General features: G+C 36.8%; 1 protein-coding gene across 8 annotated transcripts in view; it reads left to right on the plus strand.

Moving 5' to 3' along the window:
* DENND1B (DENN domain containing 1B) overlaps window positions 1-22,919 on the plus strand; it is a 260,763-nt gene that overhangs the window by 49,148 nt on the left and 188,696 nt on the right. For all 8 annotated transcript variants that reach the window (XM_027122127.1, XM_027122128.1, XM_027122129.1 and 5 more), the window contains exon 3: window positions 22,532-22,575. In XM_027122127.1, the coding sequence (XP_026977928.1) occupies window positions 22,532-22,575 (44 nt within the window). The remainder of the gene's footprint in view (window positions 1-22,531; window positions 22,576-22,919) is intronic.

Consider the following 22,919-nt stretch of genomic DNA (forward strand, 5'->3'; position numbering starts at 1 on the left):
TGTATCTCAGTGTTTCCCCTCTCGCCTTATAGTAATGAGTGTTAGTGATTTCTAACAGTGAGCGGAGGCTTCTCACGTGTCAGGTGCTTTTATAAGCTACGTGTGCGTGTGTATGTATATAATCTCCACTCATCCTAACAACATGCCACAAGGAGGTACTAGTGATAATTCACCGCTTTACTAAGGGGGAAACTGAGGCCCAGCCTGAAGTATCTTGAGAAAGATCACACGTAGCTCATGGGTGGTGGTGAGCGGCACGTCTGCCTGAAGTCTGACTCTGGAGCTTAGCCACCTGGCCTCCTAACGCTATGCTATGCTTCTTGAAAAATTCACAGAAGGTGTAATTATATACCGCCTAAAGTTTTGAACTTCAAACGATAGTCCCCCAACTTTTAAAAAAAATTGTTCTACTTTCTTAGTACTTCCTGTAGAATAACCTAAACAGGAGTCAATTGCTCACCTTTTAAGAGGAGAACCTGGTGTTGAAATACACAAATAAATATAGATACTTTTGATCTGTATATCGTGAATTTCAAATTCATTTTTTTCTTTCATTTTGTCTTTTCTTCCTAGTATAGTTTCTCATTTAATTATTTTTCTAAATGTGTAATTCTGTTCGTTGTTCCAAATGACATAGTTCTCTTTCTTATTCCTCTATTAATCTGTTTTGATTCTTTGCCCGTCTGGTTTTGTCATTTCTTCCAAGCTGTGATGTGAATACTCTTGGGCAGTTACGAGAATAAAGTAGCACCCGCTGTTCCTCAGACTCTCTGGGAGCAGTTGTTCTTTATGTTGAATCATGGAGTTGTCATATGGTGATATCAACATTTATGAGTTGTAGTAAGCTGCTTTTGAGCGTGATAAGCTCTCTTCTACTTTGAGATTGTGTTTTCTTTGGATAGTGTGCCTGTAAAGTCGAGACCTCTCAAAAACGTTACATTTCTGTGATGTGTCTATGTAACAGTTATGATTAAACAGCCTGTGTCTGACTTTTATTTTTTTTTAAGTGTGGTTCTTAAGTCCAAGGAAACTGGTTTGTTAATACTATCCATTTTCATTTTATCTTAAAATGTTACCTTAGAATCAGCAAACTGGAGGGATTCTCCTGCACTGAGTGTGAACTTAGATACACAGGAACCATCTTGATTCTAAAAGGCACCAGAACAGATTTAAAAAATTTTCAAAATAGTGGTTTACTTTGAACATATGATCAACCTTAAAGAATTATTTTCCTTTTGTAATTTAAATCCTCATACCATAGTGAAGAGGTCAAAAAATAATGGCCCCCTGAAATACATTATTTGGCTCACACAGTGTTTATGAAATGTTCGATTGTTTTTCCCAATTTAAAAATTAGGTAACTTTTTTCCTGAAAATGCTGACTTCTCTTGAAAAATCAAGAGTATCTGTCAGTGCCAGGCCCACGCTCCACGTGGCTGGAGCTGAGTGGTGGCTGCCTTCCGAGGAGGGGCTTGGGAGTCTGCCCTCCACCTGTGTCTCCCCGCAACAGCCCCCAGTTCCCTGCTCACTCAGTTCCATCCCCTGTGTATCCCCTGGAGGCATTTAACCTTGAAACATCATTATTCCTTTTCTGTCTAGAAAGAGGGAATATATTTGTGAAATGAATAAATAATTATACCTTGACTTTTCTCAGATTTTTAAGAAAATTTTATTTATTTTTTGCTTTATGCCACATTTAAACATTGGCACAGATACTTGATTCATTATATTACTTTTCAGTCAGGGTTAATCAGACTTATGTTAGAGTAGGCTGACTACTTCTCAAAATTAAGCAAATTAAAATAAGGAAAATTCACGAAATTTACTCTGAATAAATTGGTGTGATAGGGAAGAATTTTGTGTGCATTATATATGTTCATTGAATGGAGAGAATGAAGAATTCAATAAAAACCTGAAAAAGCCCTTTAGGCAGTATACATCAAGAATATGAAACATGATTTCTGCCTTCAGGAGCTTTATTTAAATGAGGAGACACAAATAACATAGTGAAGTCGTAGTGTAAGGCAGTGTACTTCAGAAGAACTGGTTCAGATGGTGTGCGTGGCCCGGGGGGCGGGCTAGTCTGCGTGGTTGCAGTGTTTCGGGAAGGCCTCAGAGCCTAGGTCCAGAGCAGTGCATATAGAAACTTTGGAACGATGGAGAAAAGGATTTCAAGGAAGGGGTTATAGCATGAGTCAGTGCTTGGAATTGGGGATAAACTTTATTTATATGAAGGACAGGAGGCCTGGAATGAGCAGAAAACTTGAATTGGAGTGTGGTGGGAAATGCACTCAAGATTACTTAAGTAATTGGGTGCACAATGCAGAATTTTGCTACACTGACTAGTCTCAATACATGGAGTTAGTTATTGTGTTAAAACTGAATATTTTATTTGAGGCACAAAATACCTACGAAGTTTGAAGAGCTGAGTTTTGTTAGCCTCAGCAGCGGGAAGCCACTGAACATTTTTCTGTGAAGGGAGACATAACAAGAACGCTTTTCTAAGAAGATGAATTTAGTGGCAGAGGATTGAGAAGAGCGGGGGGCGGGAAGACTTAGGTAATAAGGATGTAGAACAGGATGAATGTGGAAGAGGAGGAACGGACGAGAGCCACATTTCAAAGCAAGAACTGACATGATTAGGAAGTTGATTGGATGTAGAGGATGGAGGAGGCATATTAAGGCTGATTCTGAGCTGTTTGAAGACGCTTTGGTGCCTGGGTTCTATTAGTAGAGATGGATAGGATTCCGTTTTAGATACCCATGTAAGGTGTTGGTATAATGAAATCCTTGGAAAAATCAGGCACGAGATCCAGAACTTTGCTTTATTGATGCTTGTGAGCGACTCTGTACAGCACTTATGTTTTATATATGGCATTATATGTTCTACTTTTGAGTCCAGTGTCTGAAACAATATTTGAAACTTGAAGAAGACTGAAAACTTTTAAAAGGCTTGAGAAAAAATTTCTTTACAGAAAGATTGAGGCAGTCATTCTCAGCCCAAGCTGCACATTAGAATAACCTGTGGAGTTTTAAAAACTCGCAGACATCCTGTGGTCTGGGATGTAGCCAAGAGGCGGGGGTGTGTGTGTCACTTTTTTTTTTTTTTTTTTTTTTTTTTTGTTGATGTTTCTTAGGTAATTTCTAATGAGCAGAAAGGGTTGAGAACCACTACCTTTACATAGTGGAAATACTTGGTGATGGGAAATAGAGTTTCAGTAACCATTTTTGAGTTGTTTTTTTTTTTAAATTATATGTGGGTATGATCCATTCCCCCTGCCCCCCCACCCCCGCCAGTTTTTCAGGAAGAGAAAAAAAGATGTAAATTTCCAACCATTAGGTTTATTTGACACTTCAGGAGGGAGGCTGGGAGATTTGGAGCCGACCCTGTGTGGGCAGAATACGAACAAGTACATCTGTTTAGTGGAGCAAAAAGGAACCTGACCTTCAGGGAGAAGACAGGCCCCTTAAGACCCCTCCAGCCCATGATCTACAGTGCATGATTATCTCCATGTGTGATAAGTAACCACATCTTCTGCACACGTTCTCTGTAATCTCACGTGACAAGTTATTCTTGTGAACTTGTGTTTGCTCCTGCAGCCTACTTAGAAGTAGAATCCAGCCCAGTTCGCCCCCAAACTGGATCACTGTTTTCTACTTGAAATACTCGGCAGTCTTCTAAATGTATCCTCAATAACTTGATAATTATATGTTCCAAGGAAAAGGGTGAAAATTACCCTAGGGCTTAATTATTTGCAAGCAAGTTCAGACTAATAGCTTTCTGCCCCTTCCACAAAATGTTTCTTGTTGCCAATATCAGTATTATATTTACCAATCACAGTATTGGCCTCGGTTAATGGTTAATGATATATGCCCATTGTTAGTTCAAAGAAATTCTCGCTACCAACAGGGAAGACTTTAGAACTAAAACAGCATAATTCAGTTAGGAACAGGATGAAATGTCTATTCACGTATCTCTTCCTTTCATTTGTTCTTTTATAGTATATCGAGAAAGACCTAAAAGTTCCTCTCTTGTAATTGAGAACTGAGCTATAATATCTAGGTTATGCACACTTTGCTTATCGTAACGCATCTCATTAACAAGATCCGTAATCTTTACTGTGGACATTTTACAGGTGTTGTCCCAGTGCCTGTAGGCCTCTCTAGCTTGAGGGTACCGGTGGCGTCACATTGATATTTAGACTCAGACGTTGACTGCTTGTTAACACCTAGCTGAGTACCCTCCAGGTCTCTGTCCCATTTTGGAGTGTTCCCTCTTCTTTAGGATTTCTGTGGACCCCTCAGAGGTGCCTCACAGGTGCTGAGGAGTTGCTTGCTGACCTCACCTGCCCTGCTTCCTACCTTTGCTCTCAAAGCCTCACCGCAGTCATTTCTGTAGACTTGGCAGCGCTCCCGCTAGGATGCTGCTTGTGCTGCTGGCCGGTGCCGACGGCGATGACCCTTGCTCTCACCTGGGCTGCTGGGGTCACTCTTGCTGCTCCTGGCTACTGGACCGCCACGCCGCTCGCGATGATGTCAGTCACAGCTCGTTGCATTTTCAGTGTCACCTCACAGCCTGGATCGCAGTTCTGCAAAGTGGGCGAGGAGGTGGCCCCTAATCATCTATGTTAAAGGAGTTCTGCAGAGCTCCTTTCGTTTTTATGAAACACTCTTCTTTTCTCCCCAAAGTACTCACCTGCCACTGGGTCAGGTCAGATGCATAAAATGTCTACTGTAATCTGTTGGGAGAACTTCCCTTTGATTTTTAGGCCCTACTGCGTTCTATCTCAGGAGGGTGGGTCATCTCGTAAGTTTTATCTGCCGCCTTCCCTTCTGTTTTACCACACAGATTGTCCATAAATGTCTGAATCCCAGTCCCAGAGGTTAATGATATATGCCCATTATTAGTAAGATAATGAGATCTAAGTTCTTTTCTCAGGAGGTTCATTTTATGTTATCGGGATTGGTGCAGTAGTCTGGTAACTGGCTTTATTATTTTGTTGTCTTTCATTTTGTACTCAAGGCAGCAGCCAGGTGATCCTGTTAAATACGTCAGAGCTTGTCACTTCTCTACTCAGACTCTTGTGTGTCCCTTTCTCAGAGTGCAAGCCAAGGTCCTTTTGCTGACTCATAAGGCCCTCCTGTTTTGCTGCCTCATCCTTATCTCTCTGACCTCATCTTGCCTCCTTGTTTTCATTTAACACTGTGTTTCAGAGATTTTTTTCCTATGAACAAATATGTTTTTCAAGGCTTTAGTCTTTTACAAGGCCATATAGTATTTCATAGAATAATAATGCTATAGCTGTTTCCATACTAATGGACTTGTACGTTATTTCCAGGACTTTATTAGTTGCAAACAATGATTCAATAAATATTGTTATGTGTATATATCTGGGTACATGAAATATATTATTTCTTGCATTTCATACTTTTCTTTTGGAGAATTAACTTTTTTCCTGATGGTGCTACAATCTTTAGAAGTTCTTTAGCCAGTGTCCAGTTTTATCTTTCTAAAAACATCTTTATTTTACCCACATTCCTGTTTATACAGTTCTCAGAGGACAAGCATACTTTTTCAGAAGTTTTAGATATATTATTCCACTGTCTTCTGGATTCCATTGCTGTCTTTGGGAAGTCTGCTGTAGGTGTAAATATGTATATATATTTAGAGATTTAGAGTTTACCTCTTTTCCTCTAGGATGCTTTTAAAGATGTGTATGTCTTTTTGTACTCTGTAACTTCATTATAATGCCTCTGGATGTGTCTTTCTTGAGATGTTCCTTGGGTTTGTTGTGATTTCTAATTCTGAAGATTTATGTCTTTCACTGCTTTTGGAAAACTCAGTCATTATTACTTCTAATGTGACCTCCGTCCTTCCCTTGTTTTGTACCCCCCAGTCTCTTAGATCTGATCTTTTAGAACTTGAAATAGACTTATATTATCATTCTAGTCTCCATTTTTCTTAACCTTCTTTATATATTTCACATTTTGGAGGGTTTCGCTGTGCATTATTCTGCTTAATATCTTTTGTGTCTGATTCATTTCACTGTTTCCCTCTTCACTTGTATATGATCTGTTTATTTCTTCTAGTGAGCTTTTAATTTCATAGATTATATATTTTTTCATTTCTTAAAGTTTTGGTTGTTTTCAAAATTTGCCTTTTGTTTTTTTTTTTTTTTACAAAAAAAGAATCTCATTGCTCATGTTTTGAATCCTTATTTCTTTAACTATTAAAAAAATCCTTATTATATATGCTGTTTCAGATAATTGTAATATCTTAAGCCTTTGAGGGAGAGGGGTTCTAATTCTATTGTTTCTGATGGCTTATAGATTTTCTGTAGTAAATTTGAATTGCAAACCCATCTTTGGCAAGACTTGGGCTGAGTGTTTCTCCTAGAGGCAAATATGCTTGCCTCTGTCATATGCCTGATAATGCCATGTTTCTGGGGTCACAGAATCCGTTCTCAGGCTCTGGCAATACAAAGATAAATAAGATAAGGAGTTATGGCATTTACAGTAAGTCTCTTAGTGAATTTATATGTTTGAGCTTTAAACTACATTTCTTTTACATTTAATTTGATTCTAGCTTGAAAGTATTTTGAAAAAACTGAGATGCATTGTTTTATTTGGTTCTTTAATATTTTGTTTTATAGTTTTATTTTTCATTTTAAAATTAGTTTTTAAATGTTTTTAGTAGTTATACTTTATAAAGCTCACAGAGATTTTGATTTTAGTAAGCTTTGAGTCATTTTAATAGTATATTCTATTTATTAACTTCGGCTTATTCCCAAGTGATTGAAACTTGTGTTATATCCAAGAGTGCCAGGAGTCTACTGTATTTCAAGCTATATGTCAAACAAGAAAAGCTTTGACCCAGTTTGCCCTTGTGCTTGAGATTATTTCTTGGTCTAATAGGAACATTATTTTAAATGTTGTAAATAAAACAGAACTGTTTTACGAGGCTCAATTAATTTTACATTTCTGAGTTTTCATGTCAGTGCTATTTCTTGAAAATCTATTTTATTTCAAAGAGTTAAATATAATGAGTACTGAGAACATAAACATGTCTTCTTTTTAGTTAATCATGTACTCGTAGAAAGAATATATAAAGAGCAACAGTCTCGAAATGCTAGTCTGAGAGCTAGCTTAAAGCATGGCCTCTTGCCTGCTCTTCTCTTTAAGGGAATTATAATAGAAGCTATTGCTTTAGGATGTGATGAACATCTCAGCTGACTAAAAGGTATTCCAGATTTTGTATGGAAGATCATCTTTCTATAAGCAGCCCACTAACTTGTATCCCTTGCATTCTAATAAAAACTTTTGTGTTGGTTTTTAATGACTGGTATCTGAAAAACGTCAAAACATTGATTCTCAGGTGTAAGTTCCTTGTCATAGATTAATCAAGATTGAACATCTGTGGTACAGCATTTCTTTCCCTTTTTTTTGTTGTTGATTTTTTAAAAACGCTCATGAAGGGCCCTTGGGACAGATGGCCCCTCACTGTTGATGGTTCGATTACCATGATCACCCACAGCTTCAGAGGAGTGCGAAGAAAAGAAATTGCTTTCTTTGTCAAGGTGTTTTCAATTCAATTCTCACCCATTAGCCCTGTTTGGTTAAGTTTGGAATTACTCAATCAGGTGATTGATGAGGGTTTTCATTTTATTATAATAGGTCTTGTGTAAAAGGAATAGAAGTAGCAAAATGATATATCTAAGCTGCTATGGAGTATATTTTCTTAAGGTTCTTTGAAGTTCCATTTTCATTACCTTAGCTAGAATTTGCTTATATATGAGCAAAAAGAGCTTCATTGTTTTGAGTTGTGATGCTAATTTTAGATCGTTCTGGGAAGAAACATTTATAAAGGCTAGAACTGGTAATTAAATTGCTTCTATAGTTTAAGTTTCAAAAGCACAAAATAATTTTACAGTAGTAGTTGTTTAATTATCCAGATGATTCTTCAGAGTGAAGATGATCACTATGGGATCATTATTATATTCAGATGTTTCTACACCATTGCTTATATACATTTTTAAGAGGTTCAACAAACTGACAAATTTCCAAAATTGTGTGTTTTTAATTTTAAATATGTACGTTATGTAAAGCAGTAAGTAGAAGCATGATCTCTGCCATTTTTGTAACTGGTTATAAAGTAAGACATCTTGAAATAATATTTTCATTTCCTTAAGGTTTCTGTATATGTAAGTCAAACTCAAATGAGCAAGTGAAGAATTATTTTAGTTCTAGAATGAGAAGATACTGATTTGAATCTATTAGTAATTAATATTCTATTTTAGATTTGTTCACATATATTTTTCCAAAGATTGTTCAGAGAAAGTCTGTAGGGTTTAGGCCATTATTTTACAAAAATGCTTAAATATTTGGTTTGCTAAAAGTATTTTCCTGTGGATAATAAGGAAAATTTCTAAACTTGTGAATATGCCTTAAACTACTGTCCACTTAATGCACAACAAAATTAAAGATCAACAAGTAGAGCAAATTTGGCTTATTTGTAGTGTGCTTTTATACGCAGCAGTTTATGTTAGAAACGCTGTATAATAGGAACAAGGATATCTGGATTGTGGTCTTGGCTTGAATAGGTAGTATGTCCAGACATGAAATACAATATAATGTCCTAAGTATGAGTGGTAAAAAAAGAATCTTTAAGGTCCTCTCCCATTCAGAAAACTCTATGATTCTATCCGTACATAATGAACCTTTTTTTGAATGTTCTAAAAGAAAAAAAAAGAAAACCAGGCCCTAAAATTAGTTTTTACATTCACAAATATTGGCATTTATCCTTTCTGTTGTTCACATTGGAACTAATTGCTTAAATTCTACGAAAGAAAGCATTGTAGGAAAGCACAGAAAAATAATTTCTCACAGACATATTAGATGGTATGGTACAAAAAGACTTACATCTTTTCTTTTTTAATTTAATTGAAGTATAGTTGATTTACAGTGTTGTGTTAATTTCTGCTGTACAGCAAAGTGACTCAGTTATACTTACATATATTCTTTTTCATATTCTTGTCCATTATGGTTTATCACAGGATATTGAATATAGTTCCCTGTCCTAGACAGTAGGACCTTGCTGTTTATCCATTCTATATGTAATAGTTTGCATCTGCTAATCCCAAACTCCCAGTCCATCCCGCCCCCCACACGCCCTCCTCCTTGGCCACCACAGGTTTGTCCTCTATGTCTGTTTCTTAGATATGTTCATTTGTGGTATATTTTAGATTCCACATATCATATGGCATTTGTCTTTCTCTTTCTGACTTACTTCATTTAGTATGATAATCTCTAGGTCCATCCATGTTGCTGCAAATGGCATGATTTCATTCAAAAAGACACGTCTTATTTAGACATGGACTATCTGTGTGTATGTATCTGGCATATAGAGATGGAAGAAATAACAGTGTATCTTTATGTCTATGTAGCCATAGTTCCTCATCATTGTTCCTTAAATCATATAGTCCCAATGTCATAAAACACTTAATTTTGAGATAAAATTATTTCCATTGTGGTACAGAAATAGAATTACCATTTTGATAGTAACTATTAGCATTGAAATAGTTTAAAAACATTTTGGTAACATTTTTCTTGCTCAGATTACTTCCCACTATCACTGTCATGGTTGATATTTTCTCTGAAAATATACCTGTTGCCAGATAAAATGTATATGTAATAGAGGGAATTCTGAATTATTCATTGCCACATTTTAAAGAATATTTTCAGTCAACAAATATCAAATTCTTTAACATGTGGTTCGTAATGCCCATCATCGTGAGAGATACGTGGTCCTTTGCTATTAGTTCTCAAAGTGTGGTCCTCAGATGAGCAGCGCAGCATCACTTGGGAACTTGTTAGAAACGCAATTCTCAGACCCACCTTTGACCTCCGGACTCAGAAGTTCTACAAGTGGGACCCTGGGCTCTGTGTTTTAACAAGCTCTCTTGGAGCTTTTGTTGCACACTAAAGTTCGGGAACTACTGAGCTGGGCTTTGAAGAAGATGCTAAAATTTTAAATTAACATCTTATGTTAACTTTAAAGTAATTTGTACAAACACCTGGCTATGTATGCTTTCTTAAGACGTAGCTTGAATTTACCATTATTGAGCAATGAATTTGTTTTTACTTTTACTGTTGCTAGTAGTCTTAAAGTTTGTAATGTTATGCAGTCTATGGTACTGCATTTTTTGGGTGGATTGGTAAAGATTTTTATTAATATCTTGTTGGCATGAGTGGTATCTTTCTACCAGGGCTGTAAATCTGTGTTTTACTGGGTTGCACACCAAGGGAAAATGGGAGGATATATGTTTTCTGGATCTCTGGCTTCACCAAGGTCATCTGTGACCCTAAATGAGGGAGTGAGTTGCTTTTTTAAATACTTTTTTTGTGATCAGGCTGGATATTAAATTACAGTAATTAATTATTTTGCAAGCTATTTTGACAGATGTAGTGAAAATTACAATTTTAGGGGTGTGACATCATCAAGATGGTAGAGCAGGAGACCTCCATCCCCTCCCCCCACCAAATATAAACAATTAGACAGCTGTTCACAAACAAAAACTGCTCTCTGGGAGAGCTCTGGAGCCCACTTTAGAAACTTCAGCAACACAGTGGAACAAGAAATTTGAGAATAACCAAAGTGGGGAAGGAAGAACAGCTTCATTTTGACTGTATCATCCCATCCCCCAGGCCAGCATTGCTCGGTACCCAGAATGAACCCTACAGCTAGAAGGAGTTCCCCTTGTAGGGAAAGAATAGTGGGATGAGTGACCATATTCCCCAGTCTTTTCGGGCACCACACAAAGTTCCCGCCTCAGTTTCACCCACCCAGAGACCGGCAAAGCCAAGAGGTATAGAGATAACTAGGAACGAGGAAGAAAAGCTGGCCACCCAGCCCATGTGGCAAGAGCAACTGCAGTTCCCCGTGACCTGCTCTGCAGGTGACCCCAGCTGGTTCGGAACCCCTGCAGATTTTACTGGCTTTCACCCCACGGATATTTGTGTTTGCTGACACCAGCCACCTGAGTCCCTCCTGTTTTGCCAACTCCTCTCCCAGCCTCCCCTACTGGAGCCTGGGAATCGCACCGGTAGCCAGCCCAGGCCTCTACAGCTATGCAGGTGCGAGACACCAGTCTAGACCCTTGTGGCTGACCCCCACTGCTGTGCAAGCGCTCAGGGCTAGCTCCTCCAGCTGTGCACGTGCATCCACCGGTCTGATGCGTGTCACCGCCCTCCACGGCTCTGTGCATGCCTGAGGGAAGACTATGCAGTCTTGGGAGAGCATGCTGACAGTCAGGGCCCCCTGCTGTTGCGGGCCTGGATCAGATCCTGTGCTCTGTTGCTGGCCGGAACCACTATGTGGACCTGCAGCTGGTCCCTCCAGCTCTGTGCCTGCATGCGTTTGGTGGGATCCTCATTATTAGCCTTCACTGCCCTGTGAAGTGCTGAAAGAGACCACCAACCAAGAATACAGTTGGCCCCTGAATGACGTGGGGGTTAGAGGGACTGACCCCCACACACCATGCAGTAGAAAACTTGCGTATAACTTTACAGTCGGCTCCCCTGATCTGCCATTCCACAGACTGTGTAGTCCTGTAGCATGTATTTATTGAAGAACATCCATGCATAAGTGGATCTGCACAGTTCAACCATGTGTTGTGCAAGGGTCAACTGTACTATACCCAGCAAAGTCATCCTTCAGAAATAAAGGTGAGATAAAGACTTTGCCAAGCAAATGAAAGCTGAGGTGGTTCATCACCACTATACCTGCCTTACAAGAAATGTTGAAAGGACTTCTTCAACCTGAAATGAAAGGATGCTATGAAAAGAAACAACACACTGGTAAAGGCAAATATATAGTCAAATTCAGAATGCTCTGATACTGTAATGTGGTGGTGTGTTAACCACTTAACTCTAATATAAAGGTTGAAGGACAAAAGTATTAAAATTAATTGTTATAGCAACAATTTGTTAGGTACACAATATAAAAAGATGTAAAGTGTGACATCAAAAACAAAATGTAGGAGGAATAAAAGGGTAGAGTTTTTGTATGTGATCAAAGTTAAGTTGTGATGAGGTTAAAATAACTGCTGTGTCTCTAAGATTTTTCAAGTAAGCCTCAGGATAACCACAAAACAAAAATCTATAGTAGATACACACAAGATAAAGAGAAGGGAATCAAAGTATACCATTATGGAAAATGATGAATTCACAAAGGAAGACAGCAAGAAAGGAACTACAAAACAGAAAACAATGAACAAGTATTTGCTTGATTATTTAGGTGTTCTGATGTAGTATGCATATATACTTACGATTATTATAATCTCTTGATGAATGGCCTTTTAATTACTTCAGATGTAAACAGACTAAATTCTCCAGTAGACTGAATTCTCTGATGAAAAGGCATATAGTGACTGAATAGATAAGAAAATAAGACCCAACAATATGCTGCCTACAAATAACTCTGTTAGGTCAAAGGGACCTAATAGACATATACAGAACATTCCATCCAACAGGAGCAGCAGAATATACATTCTTCTCAAGCACACATGGAACATTCTCCAGAATAGACCATATGTTAGGTTACAAAATAAGTCTCAGTAAATTTTAAAAGATTGAAAGTACCTTTTCCAACCACAGTGGTATGAAGCTATAAATCAGTAACAAGAGGAAAACTGGAAAATTCCCAAATAAGTGGAAATCAAACAGCACACTCCTGAACAACCAGTGGTTTGGAGATTAAATCAAAAGGGAAATAAAACAATATATTGAAGCAAATGAAAATGCAAATATACCAAAACTGATGGGATGCAGCAAAAGTTGTGCTAAGAGGGAAGTTTATGACAATAAATATCTACATTAAGAAAAAAGAAAGATCCCAAACAACCTAACTTTACACCTCAAGGAGCTTGAAAAAGAACAAACTAAGCCCAAAGTTAGCAGAAGGAAGGAGATGACAAAGATTACAGCAGAAATATGTTAGAGAATGGAAAAACAATAGAAAAGATAAAACAGATAATAATCTTATCTTTTGAAAAGATAAACAAAATTGACAAATCAGATTTATCAAGAGGAAAGGAGAAAGTACTCAAATAAATAAAATTATAAATGAAAAAGGAGACATGACAACTTGATACCACAGAAATACAAGGATAATAAGATACTACTAGGAACAACTATATGCCTACAAATTTGACAACCTAGAAAAACAAGAAATGTATATATTTAACCATTCAAAAAAATATAACCTACCATGTCTGAATCATGAAGAAATAGAAAATCTGAACAGACCAGTAATAAGTAAGGAGATTGAAATAGTAATCAAAAACCTCCCAACTAAGAAAACCTAAGACCAGATGGCTTCACGGGTAAATTCTACCAAACATTTGAAGGAGAAGTTAGTGCCAGTTTTTATTATACTCTTCCAAGAAATTGAAGAGCAGGGAACACTCCCAAACTAATTTTATAAGACCAATATTACCTTGATATTAAGCCATATGAGGATACTAAAAGAAACCTACAAGTGCCAATAACTCTAATGAATATATGTGCAAAAAATATCAACAGAATACTAGCAAACCAAATTCAACAAATTAAGAGGACCATACACTATGATCATGTAAGATTTATCCATGGATACACAGGTGGTTCAACATACACAAATTAATATGATACATCATATTAAAAGAATGAAAGATACAAATTTTTGGTCATCCCAGTAGATCAGAAAAAGCATTGGATAAAGTTCAGTATCCTTTTCTGAAAACTCTCAACAAATTGGATATAGAAGGAACATACCTCAACATAATAAAAGCCACATGACAGTCCCACAACTGGTATCATGCACTACAGTGAAAGGTTCAAAGCTTTCCCTCTAAGATCAGGAAGAAGACAAGGGAGCCTGCTCTTATTCAGCATAGTGCTAGAAGTCCTACCCAGAGCAGTTGGGCAAGGAAAAGAAAGTCATCTTAATGACTTAAGGAAAGAAAGAAGTAAAAATGTTTGCTGATGACATGATCTTATATATAGAAAATCCTAAATACTCCACCAAAAAACTGTTATAACTAATAAATGCAGTAAAGTTTCAGGATACAAAATCAACATACAAAAATAAGTTACAATTCTGTCCACTAACAATTACCTGAAAAATAAATAATCTTATTTACGATAGCATCAAAAACAATAAAATACTTAGGAATAAATTTAACCAAGGAAATGAAAGATTCATACAGTGAAAACTATAAGACCAGTGATGAAAGAAATTGAAGAAGACACAAATAAATCAGAAGATATCCCATGGTCGTGGATTGGAAGAATTAATATTGTTAAAATGTCCATACTACCCAGAGTCATCTGTATATTCAATATAATACTCATCAAAATTCCAATGGCTTTTTTCACAGAAGTAGAAGAAGAATTATAAAGTTCATATGGAACCACAAAAGATCCCAAATGGCCAAAGCAATATTGAGAAAGAACAAAGCTGGAGGCATCCCACTTCCAGATTTCAGACTATACGACAAATTACAGTAATCAAAACTGTGTGGTACTGGCAGAAAAACAGACACAGAGACAAATGGAACGGAATCCAGAGCTCAGAAGTAAACCCTACATGTATGACTGAGCAATATTTGGCAAGGGAGCCAAGAATACTCAATGTGGAAAGGATAGTCTCTTCAATAAATAGTGTTGGGAAAACTGGATATCCACATGCAAATGAATGAAAGTGGACCTCTATCTTACAGAAGTCACAAAAATTAACTTGAAATGGATGAAGGACTTCAACATAAAATGTGAAAGTATAAAAATCCTAGAAGAATGCATAAATGGTAAGTTCCTTGACATCACTGTTGGCAATTATTTTTTGGATATGATACCAAAAGCACAAGCAACAAAAGCAAAAAGCAAGTGGGACTATATCAAACTGAAAAGCTCTGCACAGTGAAAGAAAATGAAAAGGCAGCCTATAGGATGGGAGAAAATATTTGCAAACCATATATCTGATAAGGGGTTAATACCCAAAATATAAAGAACTCAACAGCAAAGAACCAAATAATCCAGTTAAAAAATTGGCAGAGGGCTTAAAGAGACATTTTTCCAAAGAAAAGATAACATCCGCCAACAACTACATGAAAAGGTTCTCAACATCACTAATTATCCTGGAAATGCAAATCAAAGCATAATGAGATATTATCTCACACCTGTCAAAATGGCTGTTATAAAGACAAGATAACAAATGCTGGCCAGGATGTGGAGGAGAGGAAACCCTGGTTCATTATTGGTGGGAATGTAAATTGATGCAGCCACTACGGAAAACAGTATGGAGGTTCCTCAGAAAATTAAAAATAGAACCACCATGTGACCCAGCAATCTCACTTCTGGGTATTTATCCAGTGAAGATGAAATCACTATCTTGAAGAGAATCTGCACTCCCATGTTCATTGCAGTATTATTCTCAATAGTCAAGATACGCAAACAACCTAAATGTCCATCAGTGAATGAATGGTTAAAGAGAATGTGGTGTATACGTAGCATGGAGTGTTATTCCACCCTAGAGAAAAGGAAGGCTACCTTGCCATTTGCAACAGCATAGGTGGACGTCCTTGAGGACGTATGCTCCATGAAGTAAGTCAGAGAAAGACAAGTAGTATGTGATCTCACTCACATGTGAAATCTAAAAACATTGGACTCAAAGAATCGGAGTAGGATGGTGGTTGCCAGGGGCTGAGGGGCGGCAGGAGATGTTGGTTCAAGGGTACAAACTTTCAGTTATGAGTAGGTTCCATGATCTAATGTCCAGCATGGTGACTATAGTTCACAAATACTATGCTGTGTATTTGAAAGTTGCTTTGAGAGTAGGGCTTTCATCTTCCCTCCATACCAATGATAATGAAAACAGCGAGTCAGTAACTATGTGTGATAAAGGATGTGTTAATTAACCTTATTGTGGTAAAAATTTCACAATATGTACGTTTATCAAATCATCTCGTACACCTTAAGCCGACAGAGTGTTATATGTCAAATATAATTCAGTAAAGCTGGAAAAGTTGTAATTTTAACTGTAGTTATCTAATTCCATGGTTTTCTGGGTTTTTTTTCCCCACATAATAGTATATGTGGAAAATGAGATTTATATGGTAAGCTTGGGTAAACAGATACGACTGTTCTTTCAGATAATTCCAGAGAGAGCGGGGAGGAGTGGAAGGCAAGGAAGAGAGGAGGGAAACTGATTCTATACTTTTCAGTACCTACCTCTGATCGCAGACAGAAAGCATTGTTATGTATAGGTATAAGACCAGAACTTCGTCTGCCTAACTTCATAATTACAAATGTTCTGTTTATTTATTTTACTTTATTTTTCAGTCCTACAGTCTTCAGATATATGCAGTAGATTTTCTACTGAAAATACACTGTTTTAAAATGCATTAGCATGACTTGGTATAACATTTAGTACTAATGGGTTTTACAGAAAAAAATAAAACCACTTCTCTTTTTTAGCTTTAGATCAGCAATTCACATCTGTAACCACTCTCCTGTTGAGGCTCTCATTCCATCACACATGACTGACAGAAACCTCAGCCCTGACTGAATCTAGCAATTATCTCCTGCACCTTGGCCCTTGGATGATGATGGGGAAATACCACATTGTTACCCTTAAACACTAGGCTGAGCACCCACCAAACTGAGTGCTCAGCAGTGCCTGAAACAGCTGTTTCACACCTCCTCAAGCCCCCCAACAACTTCCCTCCTAGGAGGGAGCTTTGCTCCTACTATACACACAAAATAATCAGGAATTTTTGCACAAAACTCTTAACTTTGTACCCCAGATTCTAAAATCTCCTTGGATTCATACCTCCTCTCCTCTTTTCTCATCGCTATAACAATGGGAAAATATTCTTCAGCTTCTGTCCAAGGCTCATCTCACTGTCTTGATCAGGATGCCCTCTTCCTGCCTCTTCAGGGGTGTGCGTCTCTTCTTTTCTGGCTCTCCACTGCCTCACTAACTCCCGTGATCACCTGAACATGTGCAAGTCTGCTCCAGTCTAAAGGAAACAGAAACGACAAACAGACCTGTCTGGCTTCACCTCTTTCCTCCTATCTTTACTTTCTTCTCCCTTGTACTGTCTCTTAAGTACGTTGCCCCCATACACGGTGCCTCTCTTTCCTCATACTCCATGATCTTCTTAATTGGCCTTCTGCTTCCCATCCTGCCACTGGAGCTCATTTTACTGTGTGTGGCTTATGCTCTACACACACTTACCATTTTTTGAGCCATCGCCTTGCTTAATGTTCTGCCACATTTGTTTGAGAATTTTTTGGATACCCTCTCTTCCTGTGACTTTCATAAACACACCCTCTAACTATATTCTCCACACAGTTCAGGTGGTCCTTCTCCCACGGTTTAGTGGCTCCCTCTGATACCTTGGGTACATCTGCAACTCTGTAGTCTGTCCCCTGTCTCTCCAGCTTCATCCCGTGACATTCTCTCTCTCCTACTCTGCATTCTAGATATATTTCTTCTTTTTTTAATTTCAGTTTCCAAATGTTTTCTGCTTTCTTTTAACCTCTAAGACTTAGTGCATATTGTTTCTCCATTCCGGAATGTTCTCCTCTGCCCACTTTATAGCCCAAATCATCCTTTGCTTGTCTAACTAGTGGCTTTCTAAATTAGAGTGGCTTTCCTTGTGCTGTCTGGTAGTATCCTATCCTTTTAGCATAACACTCATTAAATTTTACTGAGCTATAGGTTTAGATGCCATCCTTTTTTATACATTGTAGAGACCTATTTTGTTTAGTTCACCATTATATCTCTATAGGTGGAAGATTTTCTTTAATGATTCCTGCTCATTTATATTCAAGAGACATCACCATTCTTTTCTTAGGAACAGTTTTTGAAATTATTAAGCCAGTGAATTTTCAAATTGAGTTCAAGCGTTCCCGCAGGATACCTTGTTTGCACAAAAACTAGGTAGCTCTGTGACATTTTTCTCCATGTATGCTATGGGGCTTTGGAGGGCAGGGACTTTTCTTGTTTCTTTAGCATTGCATAGATTCTTGAATAAAATAAATTGAACTTAAGTGGGACACAGAAATGTATTGATTTTGGAAATTATTTAAAATAGCTCCTCCTTAGATCTCAACTAAGAAAGTTCTAGCCTCTGACATTAACTAGCCTTATAATTAAGACATGCTCCCAGGGACCTCCCTGGTGGCGCAGTGGTTAGGAATCTGCCTGCCAGTGCAAGGGATACGTGTTCAAGCCCTTGTCCGGGAAGATCCCTCATGCCACGGAGCAACTAAGCCCTTGCACCACAACTACTTGAGCCTGCATTCTACAGCCTGTGAGCCACAACTACTGAGCCCACGTGCCACAACTACTGAAGCTGGCACGCCTAGAGCCTGTGCTCCGCAACAGGATAGGCCACCTCGGTGATGAGTAGCGCGCGCACCGCAAGGAAGAGTAGCCCCCACTCGCCGCAACTAGAGAAAACCCGCACGCAGCAACGAAGACCCAGTGCAGCCAAAAATAAATAAATAGATAACTTTATTAAAAAAAATAAAGACATGCTCCTCATTGCATTGGCTTCAGTTTCCTCATTTGTAAAATTCTGATTCTACAATGTAGGTGAATAAGCACTGAAGCTATAATCAAGCAAAACACTAATACTATATATTCTGCCTTTTCAAAGGTATATAGTCTCTGAACTGTGGTTTTACAAATGCATAATTTTAAATATATTCATCCATGAATTCCACAGAGTTAAGTAAATATTATTCATTTGTGTAAATTAAAGTTTTTCCTGCATGAAAAAGTGTAGTTGAATCAGTAATATTTTAAGTTATTTTAATTTTTGGTTTTAGTTACAGGCCAGAAAATGTGAAAGGTCTGGTTGCAAAGGAAAATAAAATATTACTAAATTTATCTCACTTTACATTAAAAAAAAAAGCCTCAGGAATTTGGAATACTTGTGATGGTGATGCACGAATAATACATTAAATACTCTCCTTCCAAATTTACTGATTTAATAAAAATTTGTATATTTTTCTCACTACACTGTAACATTCTCTTATTAAAATAAGAGATTAACTATATTTATGTAAAAATCAAGTTACATGTTCTTCCTTTCATGTTTATTTGGTTTCTGGATTGTTGGTGGCAAAGTTCCTCTTTAAGATGTGGAGTCTCCTCTGAGTTACGGGTGGACACTGGACAGAAGAGAAGCACAGTGTGTCCCAGTCACCGCAGGCAGTGGTGACTCCTACCAGCAGTTCCCATCCTTTCACCCATAAAATCAGCATAAAATCGACCTAGCTTTGCCAGGTCAGATCTCGCATCTGGAAAGTAATCCCCAGGGAACAGAAAATTCCGTCATTGTGCATAAATTTGAAAATTGGACTATTATCATTTTTTTTCAGAGCTCTTTTGTTTCTTCCTCTGCAGTCCTTGTGAAGAGTTGCTGCCAACATGTGTCAGATACGGGGTAAACCTAACCACACAGGCAGTAACTAAGTTAATCCATTTCAGATACGGATTGCACATGATTATAATACATTTTTGGGTGCTGAAGTGTAACACGCATTTAATGAAAAGAAGAGAAATAGGGTATTTTCCACTATGTGACTAAACCGATACTTGCTGTTTTCATGTATTCACTTGTTCATCCTCTGTGAAAGAACAGACCAGACGGGACAGAAAAAACTGCGTAGCGTAAGGGATGAAGAAAAGTGAGGGAGGAAGACATCATTAGGTAAATGCTGCAAACAGCAGGGCAAAGTGTTAGGGCTGTCCAACAAGACAGCTATCCTGGCTTTAAGGTGTAAGTGTAAGGAATCTGTCGTATTTTCTCAAATGGCAACTGTAAAATTGAGGTTGTTTAAAAGGGATATTTAAAATATTCACATTGAAACTCTCTAACTCCATTATTTATAAGAAGGGACTATTCCACATTTCTGCATGATGACTTGTTTATAGGGCCATTAGTTATTGTGTTAATTTATCAAGATAATAACTTGTTTAATATTTCATGAAGAATCCATCATACACTTTTGTTTTATGAGATGCAAATCTTAATAACTACTGTTTTGGTAAAACTGCCACATAAACACACACACACATATGTATGTACATATATGTACATACGTGGGCACATATATATGTTTTCCAACATAATTTCTACAGGACGTTAATGTTTCAGTATTTTTAGGTGATCTATACATGTCACAGTCATTTTAGAAATGTACACATTTTGTTTTACATGAAGGCATAATCATTAATGTTAGCTCCATAAATTAGTAATGCATTATTCTTATATAAGATGTTTTAAATGATTTTTATGTAGAAACTTTTTATTCCTTAGTAAAAAGGTTAATTGTAGAAAGTATGCTTCCTTTTTTTTTAAGTTAAAATATTTGAAAAAAATTTTTTTGAGCCTAATAAGTAATACAGCAGGAGAAGCCGCCTCATGCTCAAAATGTTGCTGGTAATTACTGAGTTTTGAGATTAAATACTTGAAATTATGCATCCTTGGACTGTATTTTTTAAAAAGCAATATGGTATAGTGGAAATGATGGGATTGAGCTGTAATTTTTTACTGACTGGGTACATAAAGTGGTATTTTTGATATTTTGATCCTGTCTTGTCGGTTGTGCTTGTTACTTATATTGGGCTTTCAAAGGCTTTTTCGGAAGTAATATTATCCTTTGTACAGTACCCTTTTAAAGCACATTTGCAGTATTCAGAAGTATGTTATTGACAGAATTAAAAGATACGTATGCAACCAAAATATTTTAGTGTTAATTAAAAAGACTTCTTTTTATTATGCTAAGTAGAAGAGAAATAGTGTGAAGAAATAACGAAAATGAAAACCAGTGCGAAAATTTATAAAACAACATTGATTTTTATATATGAATAACTGGATATAATATATTAGAAAAAATATCTATGAAATACCCCAAAAATGTCAATTGTATTTTAAACAAGCTTGATGCCTTATGCCTACCAACTTATCTATTGTTTTAAAAGCTGATTTATGGTGTTGCAAATATAGGATTTCAAAAGTGAACCTTGATATAAAACAAACATTATTACTGTGTTTATACACTTTTATTGAGGATTTTATTTTCTTTTTCATTTTTTAAATTGAAGTATAGTCGATGTACAATAAATAAATGTAAGTTACAGGTATACAGCATAGTGATTCACAATTTTTAAAGGTTATATTCCATTTATAGTTACTACAAAATACTGGCTATATTCCATGTGTTGTACGATACATCCTTGTAGCTTATTTATTTTGTACATAATAGTTTGTACCTCTTAATCCCCTATTTTGCCCCTCCCCTTCCTTCTCCCCACTGGTAACTACTCATTTGTTCTCCACATCTGTGAGTCTGTTTCTTTTTTGTTATATTCACTAGTTTGTTTTATTTTTTTTAGATTCCACATATAAGTGATATCATACAGTACTTGTCTTTCTCTGACTTGTTTCGCTTAGCATAATACCCTCCAAGTCCTTCCGTGTTGTTGCAAATGACAAAATTTCATTCCTTTTTTATGGCTGAGTAGTATTCCATTGTGTGTGTGTGTGTGTGTGTGTGTGTGTGTGTGTGTGTGTGTGTATACACATACATACTGCATCTTCTTTATCCATTCATCTGTCAGTGGACACTTAGGTTGCTTCCATATCTTGGTAATTGTAAATAATGCTGCTGTGAACATTGGGGTTCATGTATCTTTTCGAATTAGTGTTTACATTTTTTTTCAGATATATATCCAGGAGTGGAATTGCTGGCTCATATGGTAGTTCTTCTACTTTTAGTTTTTTGAGGAACCTCCATACTGTTTTCCACAGTGGCTGCACCAATTTACATTCCCATCAATAGTGTAGGAGGGCTCCCTTTTCTCCGCATCCTTGCCAACATTTGCTATTTGTGTTCTTTTTGATGATGGCCATTCTGACAGGTGTGAGGTGATATCTCATTGTGGTTTTAGTTTGCATTTCTCTGATGATAATGATGTTGAGCATCTTTCCATGGGCCTGTTCACCATATGCATGTCCTCTTTGGAAAAATGTCTTTTAGGATTTTAAATGGAAATTTAAGATATTGTATTTTAGTCTAGTTTCTGAGGGCTGTAATATAATTGATTACATATTTACCACATTTATATTTTTCTTTTCAAATTAAAACCAGTATATTAAGTGGAGTTAAATCTGAAAATTTATATTTCAGAATCTTAAAATCTAAGGTATATAAGTAAAACATGAGTTGCTAAAAGAAATAATATTTTTAATAATCTGACCAAGTTATTCGTTTTATTATTTCTGTTCCAAAGGTCATTAAAACCCTTAAACTATCAAAATATTTAATTTTGAACCTCATCAACTGTAAATATTTAAAGAAAAAATTTAAAATTTTTAGAAAAAGTAGCTTTGACAATTTTAAGAGTATTTGAACAAGACTGTTGCTATAAATGTGTTATTTTCTCTGTTTAATGCTCTGTGTCAATTATTTACAGATCCGGAGGTATTGTGGAAGTTCCCAGAGGACTTTGCAGACCAGGTTGGAACCACATAATTTTTAAAAAGCATTTAAAATTGGAGAATTAATTATTGTTACTACTGTTACTACTACTACTATGACTACTACATATGAATTGATTTAAGTATTTTCTCTTGATCAACTCTGAGAATAAAAAGCCATGTGTGCGGAATACATGGAAAATGTTTTGAAGTTACCAGGTAGATGCGTGATGAAGAGGCCCTTTCGTGAAGCTATTAGGAAGTGAATGTTTACAGTTTCAGCATGTTTTTATACTCTTTTAATGTGTCTGTGGAATATATATTTGGAAACAAACATTTCCCCATCAGAAAACTTGATGATGTGGTACTTTGAGGGATACCCTT

The sequence above is a fragment of the Aethalodelphis obliquidens genome, unplaced genomic scaffold (genome assembly GCF_003676395.1).
Source record: "Aethalodelphis obliquidens isolate GAN/ISIS:26980383/991018 unplaced genomic scaffold, ASM367639v1 scaffold24, whole genome shotgun sequence".
Classification (NCBI taxonomy): Eukaryota; Metazoa; Chordata; class Mammalia; order Artiodactyla; family Delphinidae; genus Aethalodelphis; species Aethalodelphis obliquidens.